At 40.8% G+C, this 25609-nt stretch overlaps 1 protein-coding gene across 4 annotated transcripts in view; it reads left to right on the top strand.

Annotated features, from left to right (window-relative positions):
• COL11A1 (collagen type XI alpha 1 chain) overlaps positions 1–25609 on the top strand; it is a 164828-nt gene that overhangs the window by 72572 nt on the left and 66647 nt on the right. For all 4 annotated transcript variants that reach the window (XM_045816516.1, XM_045816518.1, XM_045816515.1 and 1 more), the window contains 11 exons: positions 283–336; positions 417–461; positions 5296–5349; positions 7017–7124; positions 10624–10677; positions 15225–15278; positions 15407–15451; positions 15567–15620; positions 15741–15785; positions 19268–19321; positions 23798–23851. In XM_045816516.1, the coding sequence (XP_045672472.1) occupies positions 283–336; positions 417–461; positions 5296–5349; positions 7017–7124; positions 10624–10677; positions 15225–15278; positions 15407–15451; positions 15567–15620; positions 15741–15785; positions 19268–19321; positions 23798–23851 (621 nt within the window). The remainder of the gene's footprint in view (positions 1–282; positions 337–416; positions 462–5295; positions 5350–7016; positions 7125–10623; positions 10678–15224; positions 15279–15406; positions 15452–15566; positions 15621–15740; positions 15786–19267; positions 19322–23797; positions 23852–25609) is intronic.

The raw sequence follows: 25609 nt of genomic DNA on the forward strand, positions 1-25609 counted from the left end.
GAAAACTAATTATTAATTATATAATTATTACACTACTTTATATTTTTACATTATTGATCTATTTTCAGCATGAATATATGATATGATAAGTTTGGAATAAGTACGGCTACTCACATGGTTTGTTTATCATCTCTGACTTTAGAAATAAATGGTAAAACTACCCAGGAAATTTTTGCCAATAGTAAAATAGCATGTTCTTGTAGATTACTTGGTAACATTATAATAAGTTAAGAAGTGGCACTTGAATGTGTTCTGTGTTACATTGCAATGGGTCTGTTTTAGGGTCCTCCTGGTCCACAGGGTCCTATTGGCTATCCTGGTCCCAGAGGAGTGAAGGTAAATGCTACTTTTTTCCACATTATTTAATTTCACTGTAAAACATTAGAGTCATTTAATCTTTCTAATTCATTCCATAGGGAGCCGACGGTGTCCGAGGTCTCAAGGGCTCCAAAGGTGAAAAGGTAAATGATAATTTATTTAGGTGGTTTGAATTACTATATGCTCTTTATATGAAACATGTAAATTAAGATACTCCATTTCTCAAATACAGGGAGTGATTTCTCATATCCTCGACAATGCAAATGTAATTTTGTACTTTATATCCCGAAAAGTTAAAAAGATATCTTATCATCTGGAGTGAGGACTCAATTATAGAACAGAAACAAAATAGGTTATAAACAGAATGCATCCTGCATCCCTTTTTTCCTTACATGTAGTTAACTTCTCTAAGTCAAAATTGGCCCTGAGAAAATATGTTTTCTGCAGGGGCTGTTCCATATCTAATGATACGCATAACAGAGGAGTGTCTATCCCCTTTTTCTTCTCTGCGAGCACCCCCCAAATTCATGAATTGAAATTCAGTGCAAAATATGAAAGTTGGAAGCACCATAAATCAACTCGGGGAAGAGGAAGTTTTCATATATGACACAGCCTACAAAGCAAAGTTATTAATGAGAAGTAAAGGTCACAATCGGGCAGAAGTGGATGCAAGGATGTGGGATCTTTCACAGAGCATGTATTGTTTTCATTGTCTTTAGACAATGAACTTGAGATTGAATTTTTTAATGTAAATGTTTAAGACACGTGCAGAACCCCCGATCCTTCGACGTGTGTGCTGAAACTGAATGCCATGACTCAGAGTCAGTATAGAGTTTCCTTACTGCCATATTACATTTAACAGAATAGGGTTTCTTATAATATGTTGGTAGTTTGGGTGAGAGATAATGGAATAGAAATGTTGATTTCCAGGTAACCGTTTATCCCCTTAGACATAATTTTATCAAAAGCACTTTGAGCGGATTTGATCTCGGTAAGGAATTGATAACAAGAGATGGGCTTATCGTACCCATTCTACTTTAGTTTTCTGAAAAATACATAAAAGGTATACAACTATACTGTCGCTTCTACTGTATGACAAGCGTCATGCCTTTTCAATGAACTCCGCTACTTTGATTTGAAACCCAGTTCTTCCGGATCATCCCAGGTGAAATGCAGGACATGATAATGTCTCACTGAGTTGGTAACAGACGCAATGAGGGTTCCGTGTTGAATTTGTAATTCTTGGCACCTTGCCTGTGTGCAAAAAAAGATTGTCTTAGTTTGGAATTGTTCTTGTTAAGACCTTTAAGTATCAATCACATTTCCCTGCTGGAATTAGCGCCCACCCAGGATTTCCCAGGGAAGGCAGTTTTTAAAGGAAAGGTGTTTAGTGGGGGTGGAGAACTTGTGAACCTCTCGGGAGAAGGGGTAGTTTCAAAACGACAGAGGGAAGAAAATTATAGATGATGTGATGTATGTGAGGAGAAATCCACTCAGAAAAAGTATAAATGAATATTGTTTATATGCATGAAAGTAATTTGAGATTGTTGGTTGTTTTGAGTGGTGTATGGTCTCAGAAGGAATGCGTAGACATGGTGGGAAAGAACTAATATTTTAAACTTGGAGTTAAAGGTTCCGAGTTCTGATTCTACTGTATTAACTAGGCATGTAAACTTAGATTGTGTACTTCCCTGGAGGCTTATTTTAAAGCCTATAAAATGACATTTTCCAAGCAAATCTGTAAGGTACTTATTTTTTGCTACCTTTTATTATATACCGTATACTAATTTAGTAGTATATTACTTATCTAGATTTAAATAACTTTTATATAAAATTTGATGGAAACTTTTCTATAATGATAGAAATTCTTTCTATTTGAAAACTGTAAAGAATTATTAAATCTGCCTGGCTTATTTCACTTAGCATAATGCTCTCCAGATTCGCCCATGTCCATTGTGAAATTTCACCAGCTCTACAGTTATGAATTTATAAATTATGCACTTTCTCTATGAAAAGAAAAAAATAGCATAGGAAATGCAGAAGCCAAAGAACTTATATGTACAACCCATGGACATGAACTAAGGCAGGGGGAATGCTGGATGATTAGGGGGTACAGGGAGGAGGGGAATAAAGAGGAGACAAAAATTGGGACAACTGTAATAGCATAATCAATAAAATATACTTAAAAAATAAATACAGAGGCTAAATCAAGAAAAAATACTAAATCCTAATGAATTTTAATGTATATTATTTGTTTTTTTCTGAGTAGGTATTATGATTGACCATTAATCTCATAAGATATGAAAAAGGAAGTCAAAACTATTTTCTTTTCACATATAACAACATTAATCGTTAACCAAAGGTAAAACAGCAAGGCTTAAAAATCTCTGTTGTTTCAACTCAGATATTTCCCTTAGACTTCAAAAAACAAAGCCCAGTAACCCAAGTGGCATGGGTAAATTCCTCTTTTACGTCTTCTGAAACTCTGAGAATTTGTTTTTAAGATTAATTCAGACCGGATAATTTTAGGACTAGAAAGCTCAGCATTTGATCGTTTCGTTTGGTTGCGAAAAGCCGTTTCTTGTAAGGACACCTCCTGATGTAAGCGTCGCCTCACTGATTTCTTTAATTGTGAGTGCATTGAAAACCCAGGTGAGACAAAGTAGCTTCTAGTTCACTGTGCTCTCTCTTAAAAAAATACAAAATAAAAAGAAGCTAAAGCAGCTCTGTCTGAAAGGAGTCCTAAAAACTGTTCTTGATTTTCAGACCTAGAGTGCAGTCTTTTTAAACGAAACTTGGCAACTTGGCAATGACCTTGCTCCCCAGGGAGAAGCTAATGAAGACAAGAGTCAATAGGAAGTTAAGAGGCCACTTGCAGCTTTCAAGCCTCTGCTATTGGCCAGTTGCGTTCAGTGCAGACAGAACCCTAATTCCACTCAGAGAGTTTATGGCTGGAATGTTGGAAACAGCATGTTTCTGTCTTGAGGGAAACTTCTACACCCGTCCGAATTCTTAGGTTTAGGGGAGACAGCAGACTGGACCCCGTGTCCAGGGGGCGGTCTCCTGTACCCAGGATGACCTGAGGGTTTTGGGACCTGAGCACAGCTGGCCAGACTCGCAGGGAGGCACGGACGATTCCCAAGTGTTCAGTCAGAGGGTGTTTGTTGAACGCCCTGATTCCCGACGGCCAAACATGTACGAGGCACTGCAGATCCGGAGGCTAATTCGGCATGAGTCTTTTTTCTACCATTCGGTAGAAAGCAAGAGACCGCTGGTCTACTAAGCAGGATGGATGGTGGTTGGGGTAATAAATGTTCAGTGGGGCACACGGGGCTAGGAGGGTCATTTTCGGGGGGAAGCAGAGGCCGTGTGACACGTCGTTGCAAAATCACGCACTGAGCCTGAGAGAAGGGAAAAGACGGACAGTGTGGGCGAGAGTGGGGACCACAGCCAGGGTGGCAGAGAGAAAGACAGGTGACGGAAGTTTCTAGAACACAGTCCCAGTGTTGGGTCAGCAGGGACGGGAGGTTCAAGGCCAAAGACCAGAGAGCGGAGGTGAACAAACCCTGGCTCCATCAGGGTGGGGAGGGAGGGGCGGGGGTGGGGGCTTAGTCATCACTAGCCAATTGCAGTATTTAAAGTAAAACTTGACCAGGGCAGTTCGGTGTTTTAGAGAGGCCGTTTGGCAGCGGGGTCTGGAAACATGTGCGTCAGTTTTTCTAGCTCTGTTCTCACACTGGCCTGAGATGTCCTTTCCTCAAACTGTGCACGTCACATCCTGTCTCTAGCTGCCAGCGGAGGTACCCGCTGCCCTTCCTCCCATTCACTCTCTAACTCAAAACCACCACTGCCAGCACCACCACCATCACCATCATCATCATCACCATCATCACCACCACCACCATCATCATCACCATCACCACCACCGCCAGCACCACCACCATCACCATCATCATCACCATCACCACCACCACCATCACCATCATCATACCATCATCACCACCATCACCATCACCACCACCATCATCATCATCATTGCTGCGTCTTTTCTCCGAACGCCTACATTATTCCATCAAAACTAATTCGAATATTCTACCTTCATTTAAAATAAAAATGTCAACATACTCCACAGTACTCTAAAAGGAATAATCAGTCAATTAATGTTATTAAATATGTGAATAATCATTCATTTGGAATTTAATTTTTTTTTTCTTGAAACGGTGAGACAGTGAGGTTGTCTGTGACTCTTCTGAGGAGTTAAGATTTCAGTAGGAATGGCAGGACATGTTTTTATATGAAAATTTCTCCTCTTTGCTAACGGATGCCTGGTTTTCAGCAACAGTGGTCTGAGCATGTGGTGCATGATGACAATGTCCATTTATATATGAAGGGCCATCTTACCTTGCTCATTCTCCGCCTGAAAAGGGATTCGTAGACAGAGAACAGGTTGAGCTGGAAAGCATTTATCTAAAGCACAGGCTACGGAATTCATGATACAGGATTCTAGGTATAAATTAGTAAATCAAGGGTAAAGATATTTTATTTCACCGTCCACAGTTTTACTCTTATAAATCAAGGGTAAAGATATTTTATTTCAGCATCCACAGTTAAAATGATAATTATGTAAGTATTTACCTTTTTTCCAAATAGCACAGAATACATGTTGTCATAAGAGAGTGGTAATTTCTCCCATAACAGAGGAAATTTAATGAATACATTTGTAAAATACTTCCTAATTTCTAAATGATTTTTAAAAGTCATTTCATTGATTTACAAATTATTTAATTACTTTATTAATCATGGAAACATGGAAGGATACTGGGGAGAAGGTTACAAAAGGGAGGAAGAAGTTTCACAACTAGGATTCATGTTTCTCAGAACCATTTTCCCTAATCATCAGTATTCATGTTTATATCCATATTTTAGATTTGTCAAACCAAATGATTAATCACCTGCTTTATTACTTACTTTTTTTAGGGTGAAGATGGATTTCCAGGATTCAAAGGTGACATGGGTCTCAAAGGTGACAGAGTAAGTGCAAAGAAAATTCCATCAGTGCCTACGGTGGTATGTGTGAGTGTGCGTGTCTTCTTATATTTAAATATAGAAAGCTGAGGCACAGGATAAATAAAAATGTTTGTATTAATATTACAGGAAACATTACTCACTTGATACTTATATAAAATTAGGTGATTTAATTTTTGTGAAGATAATATAATTATCAGTGGTTGTCTTTTGTATCTTATATCAAATTTCCAAATGTCTCATAACATAGATATGTTAGATACTATTTTTAAAGACATTTTCAAAAATAATGACGAAACTGCTTAAAAGAAATAACGTGATGGTTTTGTTCTAAATTTGTTCGCATATAGTGAGTTATGCTGCCTGGAAATACGTCTGCAAATTTCATGAAGGTTTACTCTATAGTGGCTCTAAATTTTAACTAAAAACACCTTTTTTTTTCTCCTGGTAATGAGTGTCTAGAAAACAAAAATGGGAGTCCCTGAAAGTAAACTAACATTTTATTGGGAAGATTTATTTCACAACTAACGTAATAGTCCCTAATAAATACGGAAAAGAAGGGAACTGTGGCACATTTTGTTTCCCTAAAATTCACATAAAGCCTGCTTCCAGGAGGGGAGCGACAACTTTTCACACCCCAGGACCCGGTGCAGACAAGCCCAGAGCCTAAAATGCGGGCATTTCTCTTGCGTTCCACACGGTGATTTCCAAAGCTGCTGTTGCCAGGCAGGAGGAATGATTTTTCCCAGTGCCGCGCTAGGTTCTCTGGCTGGGGCCCTGCACGGTGAGGCTGACAAGAGAGATTAATCGGAGGCTGTAAAAGAGAAGTTTGCTGCCTGCTGCGACGGCGTGCACCTGGGGGCGCTCGGCCGTGGGCAGTAACTCAACGGGCGGTTGGAACCCAGGCTCAGGAAGCACTGTAGAAAAGGAAGGACACACTTTTAGGGAAGTGACAAGACCCAGGAAAGGACCTTGAGCTTTTAGGACTGAAAAATTGTGGGAAGGCACATAAAAGGGAAGCCAGTGGTATATAGAGGTTGATTAGTAAAACTTCTTATTGTCGAAACCCCTAATGATGTCTGCTTTGGACTCCAGATTGATAAGAGTGTATTCGTCCGCAGAGATTAACTTCTGTCCTTTCTGGTAGAAAGGGGAGGAAGGACGCCTTTACAAACTTGTGTCCTGGTTTTAGGCAAATCAGGGGCAGGCAGAGAATTTTTTAAATTAACTGTATTGGGGTGATATTGGTTAAAAAATTATATAGGCGGTACATCATCTGCATGTTGCCCTATATGAGCTTCTCAGTTGCCTTTCGCTCAAAATAATCTTTATGCCAAAGTGGTAGAATTTGGGGCAGCATCTGGTACCACCCCTAACTCTCTAAACTTGGTTCTTATTTTTTTCTCTCTGCACCACAGATGCATTAAAATTGATTTCACAGACTACATCGCAGCCGGGGCTTCTGTGGGCCATCGGATGGCAAACTGTGGTCCTTGTTTGTTTATCCCTGGAAAGATTGGTGAAGGCCAACACTGTTAAGCCTCCTTGTCCTAAATAAGACAGGAGTCAATAGACCAGGAGTAGAAGAATATGACTTTTTGATAGGCTATAATCCCAGCCATTCCATCTCCAATATATTTCAGTCACAGCAATGCTGTCACTCTGCATTCCAGGGAGAAGTTGGCCAAATGGGGCCCAGAGGAGAAGACGGCCCCGAAGGCCCCAAGGGTCGAGCAGGCCCCACGGGAGACCCTGGTCCCTCTGGCCAAGCGGGAGAGAAGGTCAGTGAACAGCCTCAGATTCCCAGATGTTCTACAGGAAAGTTCTTCACGGGTATTTAGACATGGTTTTAATTACCTGTGTCAAAAATCTAGAGGATCCTATTAAATGTCAAGCATATGCATGTACAGTTGCGGGCTGCTTAACAATGAGAACGTGTTGTTCGGTGATTTTGTTCTTTGCAAATGTCACCGCGCGCACGTCGTGGGCACACCTGGATGCCGCAGCCCACTGCACACCCGGGCTGCGCACGCCGGTGCAGCCTCCTGCTCCCCAGCTCCGAGCCTGTGCGGCATGTGGCCGCACAGAACAACCGGGGATTCGGTCAAGCACGAGAGAAAGGGATGCCGTCCAGAGACACTGTAGACAGGAGGAGCGTGAGGCTGTGGCTGCTGTAATGCACCATGCCGTTTCCACCAAACTATTTTTCAGTAAGTGGAAAGAGTGTGCTTTCCAGTGATGATAACACTGTAGTGCTGTCAATACATAAATCAACATAGTCATTTATTATCGTTATCGCGCATTCTCTACTGTCCGTTCTTGTACGTGCTGACCTTTGTGTGACCGGCAGTGCAGTAGGTGGGTTCGCCCCACCATCACCCCACACGCGTGAGTCATGCATTGCGCTGCAATGACACGGTAGCTGGGACATCACTGGGGGACAGGACTTTTTCAGCCCTGCTACAGTCTCGGGGGCCCACTGTCTTGTATGCAGCTTGTCGTTGACCAAAACGTCCTTGTGCAGCAGCAGCGTCGGGAGACGGGTTCGCTTGGCTGGCTTTTCGGTCCTTTTTGCTTTGTCCTCGGCTGCTCTCCGGGGCCGTGCAGAGCAGGCACTCGCAAAGCTCTTCCATCTGCAGGAGAGTTTAGCACCTGAGTGGGATTGAGGGAGGGTGAGAGAATGAATGAACGTCAGTCCACTTGTTTTGGGGAGAACACGTATCTTTGCCCCAGTTACCAAAATACAGATTTCTTATTTTTCCACCCAACATATTTTCACTGGGTGTTTTAAAAAATACTGATGTTTAGGTCCAACTTCAAGAGAGTTTATTTTTAATCTGAGGTTAATGTAGGCATCTCTGTTTTAAAACATTGCAAGATAACTCTACTCTTCATTGGCTGAAGAGCCACTGGGCTGTATTTAGTTTGTCAAAAATATTTGCAATCATTACATTTACATTTAGGTGTAACATCAGGCAACACTAAAGTGATGTCTTCATAGGGCATTTGCTGATATGGTGCTTTGATGAATATCTTATCATTTACGCTGAGGTTAAATTAAGAAATAATACTAGAAAGGTGTGTGGTAACTGTTACTTAAGTATACTACAGGAAAATAGAAATAATAATTACCTCTTGGTATGATTCAAATGATTTCCTGTTTTTCATATGCAGCCTGTTCTCCAAATTTTCTATAATGAGTCTCTAGTTCAGTCTATAAAATATGGACATTCAGACTAATTAAGGAAATTATGATCTCCACCCCTTACCATCATGTCCAGAAAGGAAAATGTGTTAGGGGAGGATTCTGTGGGGTCCAGTAACTGGATAAACACACAACATTTCCTCCCGTCACCAGGAATCCTGCCACGGAGCGATCCTTCAGTGATGACTGCCGCTACTCTGTCCAGGCAGAGCAAGGAAAGGACCAGGGCCAGGCACCGGCACCCGGGGGCCCTGTGACCCCTCCCCTTGATTGCAGGCTGGCCAGTAGTTCAAGGCTCTCCTGGGCCCGCCCTCTCCCCTTTGCCCTCTCCCCTTTGCCCTCTCCCCTTTGCCCTCTCTGTGCCATGGAAACGGCCCCACAAACTGCTCTGAAGCATGCAGGCTTCGCAGCACCCCACACTTTTCATCTTGAACATTTCGTTTGTCCGTTTCCCTTTTTGGAAGTGGCATACCACTGCACTGAAAACACAAACAGAAATTTCTGTCTGGATTTTATGGCAACCCTAAAATGAATAAAAGTATGCATTCTAATTAGCTTTTAACATAGAACACACAAGCTTTGTGATCATAATTAGAGTATTTCATTAACCTTGAACTCAGCGGCATAAAACAAGCTGTTGTGGCTTCATGTACCCAAGGGCGTGTCGTTACAGACCTGCTTCTGAGTCATTTGCCTAGTTTCCGTCTGGAGGTTACGTACCTGTGCAGGTTGGGCTCGACTCAGACAACTCTAGTTCGATCTGTCATGACAAGATCATAAACTATATTCCTGATTTTCCCATCGCTTCATCTGGTGAAATATTTACTTTTGTTCATCAAGTGCTGCTCGTCTTTTAACATTACATATAGTCACTTGGACTTGTTTATATTTTTATTTTGTTTAAATGTACATGTAATGTACTATGCACTTGCTAATGTTTAGGACTTTGGTAAATACTATTTTCTGAAGTGTGCTTTCATAAGACCTTAAGGAAAATGAATCCCAGTAAAATTCCACATACATTATTCAATTCATTTATCTCAATTTAATTTCCTCTCTATAATTCTTTAAGTTAATTCTTTTCCAGGGGCCCAATTTTGTTAGTATAGAATTTCAAACCTCTTAGTATTGGTTACATGCCTTTGGACTTCGCTGTAATTTATCATTTGTTTTAGCGTTTTTTGGATGGAGGTGCCATCTGCTTGCACTGGAACAAAATAGTTACACCTACAAGCGCCCACCTGCAGGAGTGAACGCTCCACAAAGGTCATTAGTTAGCTATAGCTCTTAACATTGTGTGCATTCATGAACCCAGGTATTTGAAAAAAGGAAGAAACTGCTCAAAACTAGGTCAGAATTTCTTAGTATCATATTAACTTTTTACTTACTCAATGAGAAAAAGTTAAATAACTCATGAATGCTGGCTTTATAGTTACCGTGAGAATTGAAATAATTTTATCGACAAGATGAACTTCAGTTGGAATAAGATCTAAATGTACTTTTAACTACATCAATGAACTTTTAGTACTATTTAATGCTGAAAAAGCTTAGGTGTTTTCTTCACTCATGCTTAAAATGTTACAAAGGCATCTAGCATTGTCCTTAGCTCAGAGTCCCCTGTCTCCAAAGAAGGCACAGCAGAGGTGACATTAGTGAACATCAGAACACCAGAAATATGTCTAACCTGGCAGGGACGGCCAGCCTTTTGGCATCTCTGAGCCACACTGGAGGAAGGAGGACTGTCTTGAGCCAGGTACTACATACACAGACACTGATGAAAACTGATGAGCGAAAACAAAGGTTGTAAGTCAATTTACAGTTTTGTGCTGGGCCGTGTTCACAGCCATCCTGGGCTGCACGCAGCCCGTGAGCCGTGGGGTTGGACACCCCACTCTAGAGCATCCCTCCTCCTATTCAGAGGAAGCAACAGAATGACAGCGTGGAAAACACATGCACATCTTTCTTTCCAGCGTACAAATACATGTTTCTTCTAAAAAAAAAAAAAGACTACAATCACCATTTACATTTAATTCAACTTAGAATTTATTATTATCATTATTATCTTTTGACTCTAGGGGAAACTTGGCGTTCCAGGATTGCCAGGATACCCGGGAAGACAAGGTCCAAAGGTAAAATAAGTAGCTTCGTGTTTAGAGTCTATTTGTCAACATTTTTGTGACGCCCTTGGAATGAATCATGGCGACGGTGCATCTCACAGTGCAGTTTCACAAGAGAAGATCGCGCGGTGCGCGGGCACCTGGGCGGCCAGGAGCTCGGACAGCCGGGCTGGTTCGGGGTCGGAGTCTCTTAAGAGACGGGTCCTAGAAGGTGGCCTAGTCGGCCACTCCGTGAGGACTGAAATAGAATATTCCAGGGCCGCACACGAGAACATCTGCAAGTGTTAAAGTGGGTGGCAAGAGATGGCTAATAGCTTTTCATTTCATTTCTAGTGCCCTCGGGGTTTGCATAACCACCTGAGATTGTTTTTAGAAAGAATTATTATACATCTTTGATTCTCGCACCTGCCCTCATTCCCACAGTACTTGTTTCCCCGGGGTGGCCGTGACATAGCTCCACGAGTTGGGGGTAACTTAACGCAATGGAAATGGCTCTTTCCCGGTCCGGAGGCCAGACGCCTAGTCCAGGCGGTCACAAGGCCGGCTCCCCTCCGAACCTCTGGGGGACAATCTGTCCTGTCTCTTTCAGCTTCTGGTGGCCCCAGGCACGCCACTCCCCCACCCCTCCCTTGGCTTGTGTCAGTGTGTTTTGTTTGCAGTTTCTGCCCTCTTCTTCCCATTTTTGTATTCTCCCCTCCCCATTTTTTTGTATTCTGTGCCTGTTTCTTCCCCTCTTCTGTCCCTGACAAAGGCATGTGTCACTGGGTTTAGGGGCTGCCTAGGTAATCCAGGACAGAGACCCATAATTTACTTATATCTACGAAGAACCAAATAAGGTAACCTTCTCGGGTTCCAGAGATTTGGATGTTGCATATATCTTTTCTTTTTTGGGGGGGGGGCACTGTTCGACCCCTTACACCACTCAAATTCTATATATTTGACTATTTGAAATAGGCATACATAATGGATAAAAATTGATGTTTTTAAAAATGTGTGTTTACCCTGCTATACTAATTTTTCTCAAGCTAATCATAAAATATTGTTAAGGCTGCACTTGATGCATTGACTAGATACATGAAAGTAGTTAAATGAATTTATATATATATATTTTTGGATATTAATATTAAGGTAGTCATATACACATGAGATTATGTATGTATGTATGTATGTATCAGTCATCTCTCCCTGTTTGATACATTTAGGCTTGACAGATATAGTAGATGGGGACAAATCCCAATTATATAATAACCCCAAAACATTTCATTATTAGTAAGCTTCACAAATAATCAATGCGGGAGAAAAATGTCCCTCCTCCTGACAAATGTGTAATGCAAGCACTTCTGTTCACTAGTCATCATGTGATGACACTATTTTAAACCTACCATGTGTTTTCATCTTATCATTTTTCTAGAAAAATTACTTTCTAGAAAATACATAGTATATAGGAAATACATATTGTAAGGCGTACTTCCTCTGTAGGAAGAGGTAAGCATAAATACTTTCAGCCCTTGTAAAATAAGAGCCATCTCACCTATGATTTAAAAATAATGGCATCGCTTACTATTTCTGGCTACATTTAAAATGCTGATTCGTAACTTTTACCTGTTAAGTATTATTCCTAGTACACTGTCCTGTCCCCTAGTTCTCTTCTTTTTGGATGTCAAGCATTTTCACGGGTATTATGAGTAAGAGAAGACATCTCCTTCACAGCTCTGGACTTTAAACTCTCCTGAGATTACTTGCTGAATTCTTGATCTGATTTCTAAGGCGAACTGCAATCTGATGACGCTTTGATTTAAAAAAGGGGAACTGTCACATTATTTGAATAAGCACAGTTTTCTTTGATGAGTTTCTTTGATGTTATCTTCTGCTGTTTTTCATGTGTCAATTCTCTGTTCGATATTCCTGAGCTTGGGGTTTTATTATTATTAACTAAACGCATCAGAGTGACTAGAGAGAAGTGTTTCTTCCTAGCAGAATCAAACATTTTCCTTTACCCTTTCACTTAAATGTCTGATATAGTTTGCTCTTTATTTTTTATATGACTTTTCTTCATGAAATTTTTTCTACACTCAGAAACCATTTATGTTCTAAAACAAAAAAAATGATTGACACATCAAAGATCAAATAACCTCACATTTTTTCTACGAGGAAGCCAATGAATTTTAAATAGATTTAAATATTTTTTTTGTACTGAAAGCAAAATGTGGCTGCTGATCTTCTTCACGCAATTTACAGACTGTCACTAGACCACATAAACCTACCCAGTATATCCCTAGTAAAATCTCGCTGGGTATTTAAAAGATGCATCACCCCGTGTACTCCAAAATGACAGCTATTTCAATGAGTGAAATCTGTCTTAAGACAAGATCCCTTTACATTTAAATCAGCATTAAAATAATTTTTATATTTTCATACCAGTGGAGCCTACTTTGCCGCTAGCCTGTGGAGGCGGGCACAGGGGTAGAGGGGAGGAATAGGGACATTCCTCTGTAAGAGTGTCAATGATAAAAATAAAAACAAAGGAAAAAAATAAAAGCCTTTCCATGGAAATTGTGTATTTGGGTGATAATTCCTTATGTGAGAAAAAAGGTGACCAACTATTTAGTTGGTAGATTGGACATTTCTGTCTCTTTCCCATAAATTTCTTAGAGGAGAAACTATATAAGAAAATACATTTAAAAAAATAACATTGATGCATAAGAGCCATTTCTTTTAATGGAGTATCTCTAAACGTGTTGCTTATCTATTCTATTCAGGACAGAAATGAATATTTGTTCCCAAATAAAATTTGATAGAAGTAAATTATTTTCATATTTGATTATACTCACTTATCAAATTCCTAGTATAGTCACAAAGTAATACTCTACCAGATATAACTATCTGATTCTCTGTAGAGAAGGAGAAAAGGCTTTGAAAGCCCTTCCAAATTGTAATTTGAGACATTTTCCCCCATTATGTGACTATTACATGTCCTAACAATTGTCCCAGGTCGAACGCAGTTATCTCTCCAGGCATAAATTCGACACGTTGGGAAATGGGTTATAACAAGAAGAGAGCAGTGCATTTCAGGTTATTGTTTTGCCCAGCAGCCACACACACACCTGTCCCGACTCGTGGAGGAAATGGGAATGGCTAGACAGCATCCACTCCGTGCGTGCGGCCTGGAGACCGTGTTAGTGATGCCGATTTCTGGGTCCTTCCACCGGAGAGCTGATCTCAGGAGGTCTGCAGTGGGACCTGACAGTCCATGTTTTTAGCCATCACTCCAGATTTCTCTGACCCAGAGAAGCCATTTATCACTTGGAGAAACATTACATTAAGGGCAGTTCAATCCAAATGAGTGATATTTAAAAAAAAAAAAAAAAGCCAAACAATGTATTCAAGTCAAAGAAGGCTTTGTTGTATTTCCTTCAATGCACGGGGAAGAGAGTAAGTTGTGGATGTCTATACTCTCTGAGAGGCATTTTACACATTACTGAATTTAATGCATACAGTGGTCTCAGTGGGGAGAGTGAGTGTTTGGAAGTTCCCGTCCCCCCTTTCCAGCATCTCATAATTAGCAAGTCGAGGAGCAAGGATTTGAACCCTCACCTGCTCGATCGTATGATGCAATAATGAGCCAAACAATCACAGTCGTGTTCAAAGGAATCTCTGAGCAGATGAAAAGCAGTTTTGTATATTCCATCTGTAAAACATGGCCGTTCGTGGATGAGATGACGTAATGCTTTTACTGTGCCTATTACAGCGTTAAGTAGCCATTATTTATTGCCGTCATTGTCATTTTTATACCTTGCCTTCCTTTATTCCACCCTCCCATAAATTTCGCAGGACCTGTAAGATGCGGGTGGCAGCCCTCATTTTGCAGAAGAAAGAACGATGTTCAAGGGGAATAAGTAATACACCCAACTTATTTAGGTGCATGCATGACAGAGATGACTTGAATTTATGTCTTTGGAATTCCCCAAACAGGATTTTAATGCTGCTTGCCCGGCTCCGAGTCTCAGCTAGCTCTTACCGCGTTTGGGCATCAAACAGGAAGGGTGCAGGGAGATTTCCAGTGTTTATGATTTGATCCGGTTCTAAAGGCATAAAATCACTCTACGAAAAAGTGACATGTATACTAATACTAGAACTTTAATTCAGGAGAAATATTTTATAAAAGTCTTATTTTAATATTTGATTATTCGTGCTTGAAAAAATAGAATTCTTTAGAGTTCTAGCAGGTATGAAGAAGCATAAGTCAAAAATGTATCGGATATAAAATGCCCTGTAATCGCTACTTTCTAATATGAGAAATGGTGTATTTGATTAATTATGTTACTGAAAGTAAACTAAAATGCATTTTATTAATTCATGCTTCCAAAGCTCCCAGGATTTCAGATGTCCCTGTAAGTTCCTTTTTAACTGCATGAGTGGGGTTTGTATGGTACATTCAAATTATATTTTTCATTTCAATATCATCGGCGTGTGTGAATCACTGTCTTGCAAAAACACTTCCAGCGTGTGGTTAAAAATGTCAGTGACCACAGTAATTGTTTGTCATTTCCTTGGTCTAGGGTTCCACCGGATTCCCCGGATTTCCCGGTGCCAATGGAGAGAAAGGCGCGCGGGTACGGTGATGAGTAGCTTTCTCTGGGCCGGCGGGCACGCGGGTTCTCGCCAGAGGGCCAGCCCGCGCGCACCGGGCGGCGTCCGGAGCTCTGCTGCTCACTGACCCCGTTTCCACTGTCTTTGGCAGGGCGTGGCCGGCAAACCAGGCCCTCGCGGTCAGCGTGGTCCCACGGTGGGTGCTTTGGGTTTAAACCGAGATTTTCATTTCGGATGTCATTTTTCAAGATAATTGTGCCTTGGGATTTGCTTGGCACTGGGACAGTGTCGGCTTCCGCTTTCCTCTGCAGGGTCCTCGAGGGTCAAGAGGTGCCCGAGGCCCCACGGGGAAACCCGGCGCAAAGGTAGGGTCCGCGCTTGGTGTACCTGGGCCTCCCCGCAGGTTCTTCATCCAGAGAGGGTGCTGCCAGAAGGCATCCAAACTGACTCCTTGTTCCTTCTGTTCTTTGTGTTGTTACCGGCAGGGCACGGCAGGCGGTGACGGCCCCCCTGGACCCCCCGGCGAGAGAGTAAGTGTGATACAGTGGCATCGTGCAGAATAAATACGAGCATTTCTGGGAAAAGAAACTTGTCTCTGAGACTTGTATACAAAGTCCTCTACAAACTCGAGTGCGAGTTTAAAAATTCCCGTTCTTTCCTTTGCTCCTCTAAAAGAAAGCTTTGCCAGGGATGGGCTACTGACCTCGTTACAAAAATGAAATACTGTGTGCACAACAGGCCTACAATGTCGCTCTTAAACTCTAGCCAGAGTAGTTTTTTTCTTTCAAATAGGCGTGCAACACCTGTGCCTTCTCCACTTTTCTTCCCTTCCACGCGGATCCTCATTTTGCCCGTGGAGTTGGCCAGTGGGGTTATGATAGTGAAATGCAACGCTTCCAGCGACCATTAAATCACAATCAATACGCATGCAAATCGAGATAAAACATCTATTCCAGGAAATAGAAAAACTACTTAGTAAATTGATTTCCAATTGATGTAAAATAAAGCTAAATACACATGAGTAAGCATGCCTTTTACATTTTTTTTTGGCAAAATACAGCATTTTGGTAGCCAGATTTTTAAAAGCTATCTTCTTGAAAGAATTTTGGATATTAAACTGTATTCCTGTCCATGAAATTAAACTCATTTCTTAATGTTCTATATTTTTAGTATTATACAGTCATAAAATATATTTAATATCATTTTTTGAAATTTATAATGGATGTTTTACAAAAAGAAAAATGGAAACATCCTATAATGTATAACTTAAAACTGATAAGTAATTTCTTTGGACTGAAGTTTGTATTTGCAACAGAAATATCAGTAGATGAGACATAGGAGTAAACATTTAGGGTCATTTCCGCTTTGGTCCATATTTAACTACATTAACCTTCCTACTAAATGTTTCTCACCCTTGATGAACTACCCTCAAATTAAGTCCATCCTGTATATTTTTAGTTCATAAATAATACAAACATTAGAGATATTTAATGGGCTAAGTCATCTTAGAAAGCTAACAGTTAAATTACATAACAGTTAAATTACATAATCACTAAATGGAGTAGAAGTGTTTAAACAATTGTAGCACCTGTAGGAGTTCTGTCTTTAAAGCACACACTTTTTTCTTTACACGTGTTGCTTGTGCGTGTCAGAATTGCACGATCAGCCGTATGTTTTTACGATTTTACTTTGGAGCACAGCTGGGTGACCCAACAGTATGATTACCTGTGATTGTAAAAAAACTCGAAACACAAGACCAGTACATTCTGAGGATAAAAGTAGACACTGATCACTCCCAATTTTTTTCAAGTAAGCTGGAAACAATTTTCAAGAAACATTTATACATGTTTCCAATATCCAGAAAGAATTGTCTGTGGTCTTCATCGTTGATGGGACATTTTCTCCCTCATGTATCCTCATTTTCTAGAAAGAATGTTTATTATGAACACTTCAGTTATACCTCAGGCACACAATTGAAGGATGATAGAAGCACTATCACAAAAATACAGGGTAGCCCACAAGTTAAATATGATCACTCACACTCAGTGATTTGCAGCTCAGAGCGGCCTGTCACTAAAGATTTAGTCAGCACAGCGTTAGTGGGGTCCGAGATCGCCAGATTTAGCAAAAACGAAACACAACAAAATCAAAATCAAAGAACTGAGACACCCAATTAAAGTTGAATTTTACATGAATAGTGAATATTTGTGACATAATTATGCTCCTTGCGGTAGTTGGGAGATTTAAAACTATTCATTATATTTATCCAAAATTCAAATTTCATCAGACACTGGGTATTTTATGTGGCAACACTGATTGAGTTGCAACACTATCTTTAGAGAGTCTTTATATATTTTCTGCCTTACCTGGAAACTATTTTGATTAATTCAACCCGTCAAACCCTTTTTTTTCTCTTTTTGGAGTTTTGTAAAGAAAGATCCACTTATCCATCTTTAGTTTTGGTGAGGAAGTGATTTTTAAAAATTTTTCTTCCTTAAAGGTATTTAAAAACAAAATAAGACTTTATTTGAAAAGCAGCAAAAATTTAGAAAGCAAAGAAATAACGGTTTAAGAAATAAGGAAAGTAGATCTTGCTCCATAACCCAAAATGATTACTTTTTTAAAAAAATTATGTATTTAAAATTAATTTTTGTTTAAAATTGTCTTAGGTTATCATGATAGATATTTAAGAAGGCTAATTTTACACATGAATAAGAGTACCAAAATGTTTAAGTTCTAAAAATCTACCCGGTGTTAGGTGGTCATTACATGTAACACGGTGTCTGTTTTTTGAATAACATATCCAACTTGGACGTTTCTTTTCATTTTAAGATAAGATGTTGACAAGAGCAATAATTTGTACTGATTTCTGATTTAGCACTGGCTTATGATTGGTAATGAAATGTCATCTTGGAGCCCTGGCTGGCGTAGCTCAGTGGATTGAGCACGAGCTGCGAACCAAAGTATCGTAGGTTCGATTCCCAGTCAGGGTACATGCCTGGGTTGCAGGCCATGACCCCCAGCAACTGCACATTGATGTTTCTCCCTCCCTTCCCTCTCTAAAAATAAAATAAATAAAATCTTAAAAAAAAAGAAATGTCATTTTGGGAAAGCTAAATTGATAAATTGAAAAAGGTAAATCCTATGAAAGATCAATGTTAGTAAACTCTATTTCTGAGTTAAACATACATATATCCTACCCTAATTGTATTACTTCAGACATTCATATTGTCTTCCATTTTATACATATTCCTTTCAGAACCATTATGTTCCTATTAGAAATATATAAAGGGTTATGTTTTACCATCCTTTTGCAGCCTCCAGTACAGTAATTAGGTCTACTTGATGCATTTTAAAGATGTATAAATGAGTGTTGAATAATATAGTTAAACATCAAGAATCATACTATAATTATATATTTGGATTAAATGTCAGTGAGAATTATACAATAAAATTCTTTTCAACTCTCTACAAAAGAAGCTTATACCAGAGTAAAACATCCTCAAGAATAAATATATAATATTTAAGTATAAAAATTAGTTAAAGGCATCTTCTATGGTCTTTTTGAGACAATCACTTATTTTTTCTTTCAGTTTTGTCTGACTAGAATCAGAATACTTTTAAAGTCAGTTGTAAAAATAACTTTCCTTGTGGAGGGCTTTGGAGTAGAAATACCCTCCTTCCCGGATGTTCCTAGCCAATGTTACAAGGAGAGAATCTGTGGAACTTTTTTATGCATTGGTGTCTTACTTTTCACACGAGATCTAAATATGTCCCGCGTGAAGTTAAAGCCATCGGTGTGCTACGTGGGTTTGAGCACCGCAGAGGGCGGGAGGGCCTCGGCTTCGCTCTCAGATGAGCGCAGATTGTCTTGCCGTGTTGCCGTAGTCTTGCCATTAGGGTGAGGAAGACGCATGCTTTGCTGTGTCTTATCTGCAGAAATATGCTGCAGAGTATCCAGACGTGTCTAGAAAGGCACCTTCTTACATTTCGCCCCCCTTTCTGTTTCCAGGGCCCTCAAGGACCGCAGGGCCCAGTCGGATTCCCGGGACCCAAAGGCCCTCCTGTAAGTGTGAAAGTTGTTCTCTTTTGCCACTAAAAGGTGTTTTGAGACTTTTGAGAGTCATAACTTAAAACCTAGTTAGTTATGAATATTGATAACAATTTACAGAAAAACAAAATTGTAGTTAATAATGTCAAAAACTATAGATATTTTCAATTTATAATGTTGATTATTTCCGTATATAATGAAGTTATATCATATTAAATGTTCTTTCAAAGTATGTCAAATTCCAGAAAATATAATTCTCTCCACTGCTCTCTAACTGCAACAGACATTATTGGTGGCATAAAAAATTGTCACCTCCAATGTGTCCTTCAAAATATTGCTTTCTAAACACTTGCCTACATTCTGATATAATTTACATCACTTTAAGATTTAATTATTTGTCCTCATGATTTTGCCTTTATAATGCATTGTCCTTAGAATATGGGATGACCACCCTTCCTGAATCACACCTCTTTTACGAAATTTGGTTAAAGCAACGTTCTTTTGAATAGCTTCATCAAATACCTTCACAACATTATCTGAAATCTTCCAATTTTATACTCAAATGTCCATGGGCGTACAGGACACGCTCTGCTGTTTTGTCGAGTTTGGGGCACCAGTCCGGTTCATTTCCGAGACTGAGAGTCAGTTCTGCACTCTTAGTCTGCTTGGGCTCCTGTAACCGAAACCCGTGGACGGGTGCTTCTGGACCACAGACATGTATTCTCTCCGCTCCGGGGTCCGAGATCAGGGTGCCAGCATCCACAGTCCGGCGAGGGCCCCCTTTTGGGTCACAGCCGCCCTGTGCACTCACCTGGCGGGAGGGGAGAGGGCGCTCTCTGGAACCTCTCCTGTGAGTCCCCAATCCTGCTCGGGGAGGGCTCCGCCCACTCGACTTAGAGTGCCACTTTTGAAGGTTAGGACTTCAGCAGGAGAATTTGGGAGACCCAGGCTCTCAGGCCCCAGTGCCAGCTGTCTCAGCCAGCTGCTCGCAAAGCGTGGTCCCTTGGGCCAGGGCATCAGCCAGTGCCTGAGATGTGACAGAAAGGCCACGTCCTGTCCTGTCCCTGCCTCACTCACCTCCTCGGAACTCCGGGGGAGGGGCCAGGGAGTCTGTAACAAACTCCCCAGGTAGTTCTAGGAGTGCTAACGTGTGCTAACCACTGTTCTAGTCTAGTTTTCAGTGGGCATACGAGTCAGGCTGGTATCTTGATAAAAATGTCGATTTTGCTTCACTAGGACTTGGGTGCATTCGGTACTAGTCTTGCACGAAGAGACTATTCAGAAGATTCTAAATTAAGATGTTAGAAGTTTAAATAAATGTTATACCTGATTATACTGCATTTTTAAACATGTTGAAAATAATTTATAAATAAGTAAATATGTCTTCCAATTTTTACTGAATTTAAATAACCCTCTATTTCATGGTGATTTTTAAATGTGACTTCAGCTCACATCTTTAGAAAATAAATTATTTCTTGGGAAATACTGACTTAAATATTAATTGTTAAGGTAATTTCTTTCTACAATAATTTTTAGATAGTATATTTAAGATATTATTTTAACACTGCCATTTCACTCCATTACTACAAACATATCAAGGATAGATTACTATCTATATACCTCTTATAAAAGGATTAATACACATGACTAACATTAAGTGTAGGATAGTATTAATACTATCTGCATACAGTGTTGGTTACCCACTATCTCAGTTTTGTTCAAAATGTGACATTAGACCATGCAAAGTCTCACCTGCAGGGACGTGAAGACAGCTCCAGAACAATGGTGCACATAAGATTCTTCTCATCAGTATTTTCAAGCCATTTGCATAGACCATTGTTTAGCAACATAAAAAACGGTGATACATATATAACTTCACCATTATCACACCATTTGTGTTTGAACATATTGGTAAGAAACGGTTCCCTCATGCAATGTAATTTTATTGTCAAAGAAAGCTACTTGACCCATTTTTCCTCAGACTTTTCCAGCGCCTTCTCTCGTGCACGTTCGACCAGTTTTGAGCCATTAGTCTTGCACGCCTGTTGGCCTGTGTATTAGAAGAGTGAGCGCCCGCACTCAGCTAGCGTGCGCTCCCGCTGGGGAGACGTGACCCCGTGAAGGAACAGTGCTCTCATGGCCAAACAAAATGATCTTTTCCCTCTGTTTCTCCGGCGAGGGAAACATCAGAGCATGAAATGAAAGCACTTGTCATTTCTCCAGCGCATGCATTTCTATGCTGTTTAGGAGAGAAATGGCTTCCTCTCTGATGCAGAAGGAGGAAGTCTGGGTGGAGGGATAGGACCAAGCTATTCTTCCCGTAGATGAGGAGGGTCAGCCCTCACCAGCTCCTCCTCAGAGGGGCAGCCAAGGCTGATGAGCAACAGGATTAACATTATTTTTAAATGAATGCTGTAAAATTATTTGGTAGTAAATCCTCTTTAACTTATTGGATAGTAGTGTGGGACCATTACAATGATTTAGGATTAACCACTTTATAGCAGGAATACATCCATAAATCAAGAAGAATGACCATGGTGAAAATTCTTGGTGGAGTCTGTTCCCACTGCGTCCTCGGAATATGTAGGAAGGACATTAGTACTCGTGGCGCCTTCACCCCGCTGACATCATGGACATCCAGGACTGCTCTTTTCAAGCATGATGCTATTTTGCAATAAAAGTGTCATCCACACTTCTCACCCCAGCAAATATATGGAGCTATTTAACTTTTATTATCCTAATTGTTAGAATATATGGAGCTGGTTTATGCTGATGGCAAAACACATTTTCGTATGGCGGAAAGAAAGCCGGAGGCATATTTATTATCTGTAGCTGTTACCCTCTATGTTTTGAGTTCAAACTTTTACCACTGCCCCCAATTGAAGCCACAGTGACATACATATATGTGTATAAATCTCTCAAAACAGTGATGAAGAACAAAATTTGCTTTTATTTACTCTTTTGAAATACTGAACCTACATGAAATCAAGGACTTCAATAGTAATTCCTAGGAAATACTAGGAACTAACTATTTCTGCTTCACCTTTAAACCGAGGGCAGAGCTGCATCTTGTGTTACTATACACCTCACGCCTCATGCATAGCTATGTAACATACATTTTTGAAAGAGAAATGGTTGAATGACCCCCAAGAATGTTTAGGAGGCCTTGGTTAAGAGCAGTCCAGTTCTGGTCTTCTGGGGAGGGTGGCGTCAGAACCACTGAGCTGGTCCCGGAAAACGTGGGCAAACCGTGGCTGTGTGGAATATCCTGCTAACAGCCTGTGATCGGGACTGTTAATGCACCGCAGCCAGTTTCTCGAGACAGAGGAGGCTGAGGAGCAGACTGGCCCAGGGTGAGGTCAGGAGACTTCCCGCCCAAGTGCCGTAGCCAAGCTGGAGAACGTCTCCCTCCAGCCGCAGCCCCCGGTTGGGAAAAGGAGCTTATTTCAAAACAGACCCTTTATTCCTACTTAATATTTAAAAACGGAAGATAGATTTATGTATTTGTTTAAACAAATAAAGGGGGTTATCCAAATAATTAACATATCATGAAAAGTGTATTTGTTATCATGAAAATGCCGTTATTAAAAGGGTCATTTTTCTCCATTTACCCAGAGGAAAAAGGCCGAGGCTCTTTCTGCCTATATCTATTAAACATGGTTTGAAATGTAAACTTGATACTTCTAATGGTTTCTGAGTAGGATGAATAATTCATAATGCAGTCTAAAGAAGCCATCTATTTCTACTAAGTGTCTAAAATATAGGAACCTCACAGAGTTGCCTCCTTTAAGTACTTAGTTAATTGCTTCATTTATTTCTCCAGCCATGACAAAGGCAGCGTCCTCTAAGAAAGCGATAGCGTAGTAGATTGGCTCTCCGGTGCTTCATAAACATTAAGCTTCCGAGCGGGTTTGAGAAAACCTCCTGGGAAAGGTTGGTCCCGGTGCTCTCTAAAATCGAGCCTAGCCAGTACCTTGTTGCTTTTACTTGACGCCATTGAGAGGGAAAGTGTCGTTGTTCATAAGAGTTTGTATTTCTTGTCCTTGTTCTCAGTTAGAAGCTCAGGCCACCACTATGGCACACTGGCTTGGTCTCCCATCCAGGTCTTGATGGGTTGAATTAGGAGCCCATCCCCCCCAAAGAGGGGATACTCATTTTTCAAGGACCAAAGAACTAGTGTTTTTTTGCAAAAATAGAAACAAATACATATGAGTATTCTTTTTGAAAAGGATAAGTACTGATGAAAAATGTAATGTGAGATGTAAATGTAAAAAGTTCAGGTAGCATTGTACAATTTTCTCTTGGTCTCAGTTCAGATAGAATTAGGGTCCAGAGAGATATACACATGTTACCATATATAAAATTAAAAGAACATGCAGAGACGATATCTGATAAAAGTACGATAAGAAAATGATTTCACGTAGTACATTGAGGCTACAAAACCAGTCCAGAAACAGTCATGACATGTGGGGTCTGTCTCTGTGGCTGCAGGGGCCCCCCGGGAAGGACGGCCTGCCGGGACACCCAGGGCAACGTGGAGAGACGGTAAGTGAGCCCGCTCTCCTGCTGGAAATCTCCCATCTCTCGCACCCCGTCCTTGTACAGGAAGCTGCTTTATTGTTAACAGCTCAGGGTCAGGACCAGGTTCAGGACAATGGAGACATTGATTCCATGGAACCTGTTACTAAAATATACGTTTAAAATGCATAAGTAGCCCCAGGTTTGTATCTAAACACCTGTGTGAATATACTTGAGGATTTGGGGTGTTCACTGATCTGATCGTGGGCAACAGCAGCTCCTTGGGATGAGCTGACGGGGAAGACCCGTTTTCTTGTGGACACCTCCACGAGGCTGGCAACCTTGACCCTTCCCCGGGAGTCTTTGTTAACAGGTCCATTCCAACGAACCCTATCACCCTCCCGCTCTCTAAAGGAACCGCATTAAAGCCATGCAGATAATACATTCTTCTCCCCAGAACAAAAGGGTGAAATATTTTCTGATGTTGAAACCGCAAGGCTATAATTGGCCTGGAACGATGTCAAATGCATCCTCTTGCCTGAAGTAGAAAAATGTAAATGGGAGCGTGTAACTGAATTGTATTTTACAATCACGGAGTGTAACATGGATACATGGTTCTGGCAGAGGGGGAACCAGAAGCTCAGCTCTGGTGTATGGGTTCTGGCAGGTTTGCTGGTGCATTTGCCACTGTCCCAAAACCATAGGCCTGGCCATCCCGGTGGGGGGTGAGCCTTACCCAGAAGTCATTGCAGATGGCCTGTTTCCTTGGAGTCGCATTTTGGTTCCAATCATCGATTAATTTCATGCGGGTTTTTTAAGGAACCCAACACACAGACTGGGTGTGTGGCCCCAGGCATTTTAGGGCATTCGGAGAGCACCAGGACCTGTCTGTCTGGAGTGCCATCGCCGGACATGATAACACATCCGGAAACGTGGTGATTTTCTGTTTAGGGGAAACGACCTGTTGGCAGCAGCCTGACCCCTGCTTTGCTCACACAGTGACAGTTCTTGGTGTAACAGCCTCTTAGTTTCAGTCGGACTGTGAACGTCAAAGTCTTGGATTTCCGAAATGCGCCCCAAAACAACGTAGTGAGACCGGAGAGTAAAACTGTTTGGGTTTTCTTCTTGGAAAGCAGGCTGCCCGCGGGGCATAAAGTAGACTCTCCAAGGAAGATTCCACCCTGAGATTTGCAAAGGCCTTCTCCCTTCAATCTCGCAGGCAGTCATTTTTAACTAAGTCAGGGTGTAGCTTCACGGGGATAACTCTAGAATATTCCCCAAGTGTCTTTGAAGAAAGGGATGCCTAGAGTGTTTCTATTATAAAATCCCTTTTGTGTTTAAAATAAGAGCTCTGCTTCTATCCAAAGTAACAATGTTATGTGTTTAAACTTAAACACAGAGGAAAAACTGCATATTCACTAATGATTCAAGGATAGATGTTCTCCTTGAGTAGTTTCTCCTAGACGAAGGCTAGAATTATTGCTGGAAAATTCTATTTCTGATTTCAAGTCCACTTTCAAGAGCACTAGGAATAACCTTATTGCCAGGAACCTTTCTTTCTCACCTTTTTTTTGTGGGTGTGTGTGTGCTGACTCGGATTAAAAAAATTGCTTTGCGCAAGAATCTAGAGCCAGCTATACCTTTGCTATGTATATGTGACCTTATTTTAAAAATGATTGTCTTTATATTTGAATTTGGTCCTCAGTCAGAACGCCTTGAATTCAATCTGACGTCTCACAATCCAAAGCTCTTTAAGGCCACAAGGAGTTATTAGAAAAAGTTTCT

Source organism: Phyllostomus hastatus, unplaced genomic scaffold, assembly GCF_019186645.2.
Source record: "Phyllostomus hastatus isolate PE091 unplaced genomic scaffold, TTU_PhHast_1.1 phas_scaffold_216, whole genome shotgun sequence".
Classification (NCBI taxonomy): domain Eukaryota; kingdom Metazoa; phylum Chordata; class Mammalia; order Chiroptera; family Phyllostomidae; genus Phyllostomus; species Phyllostomus hastatus.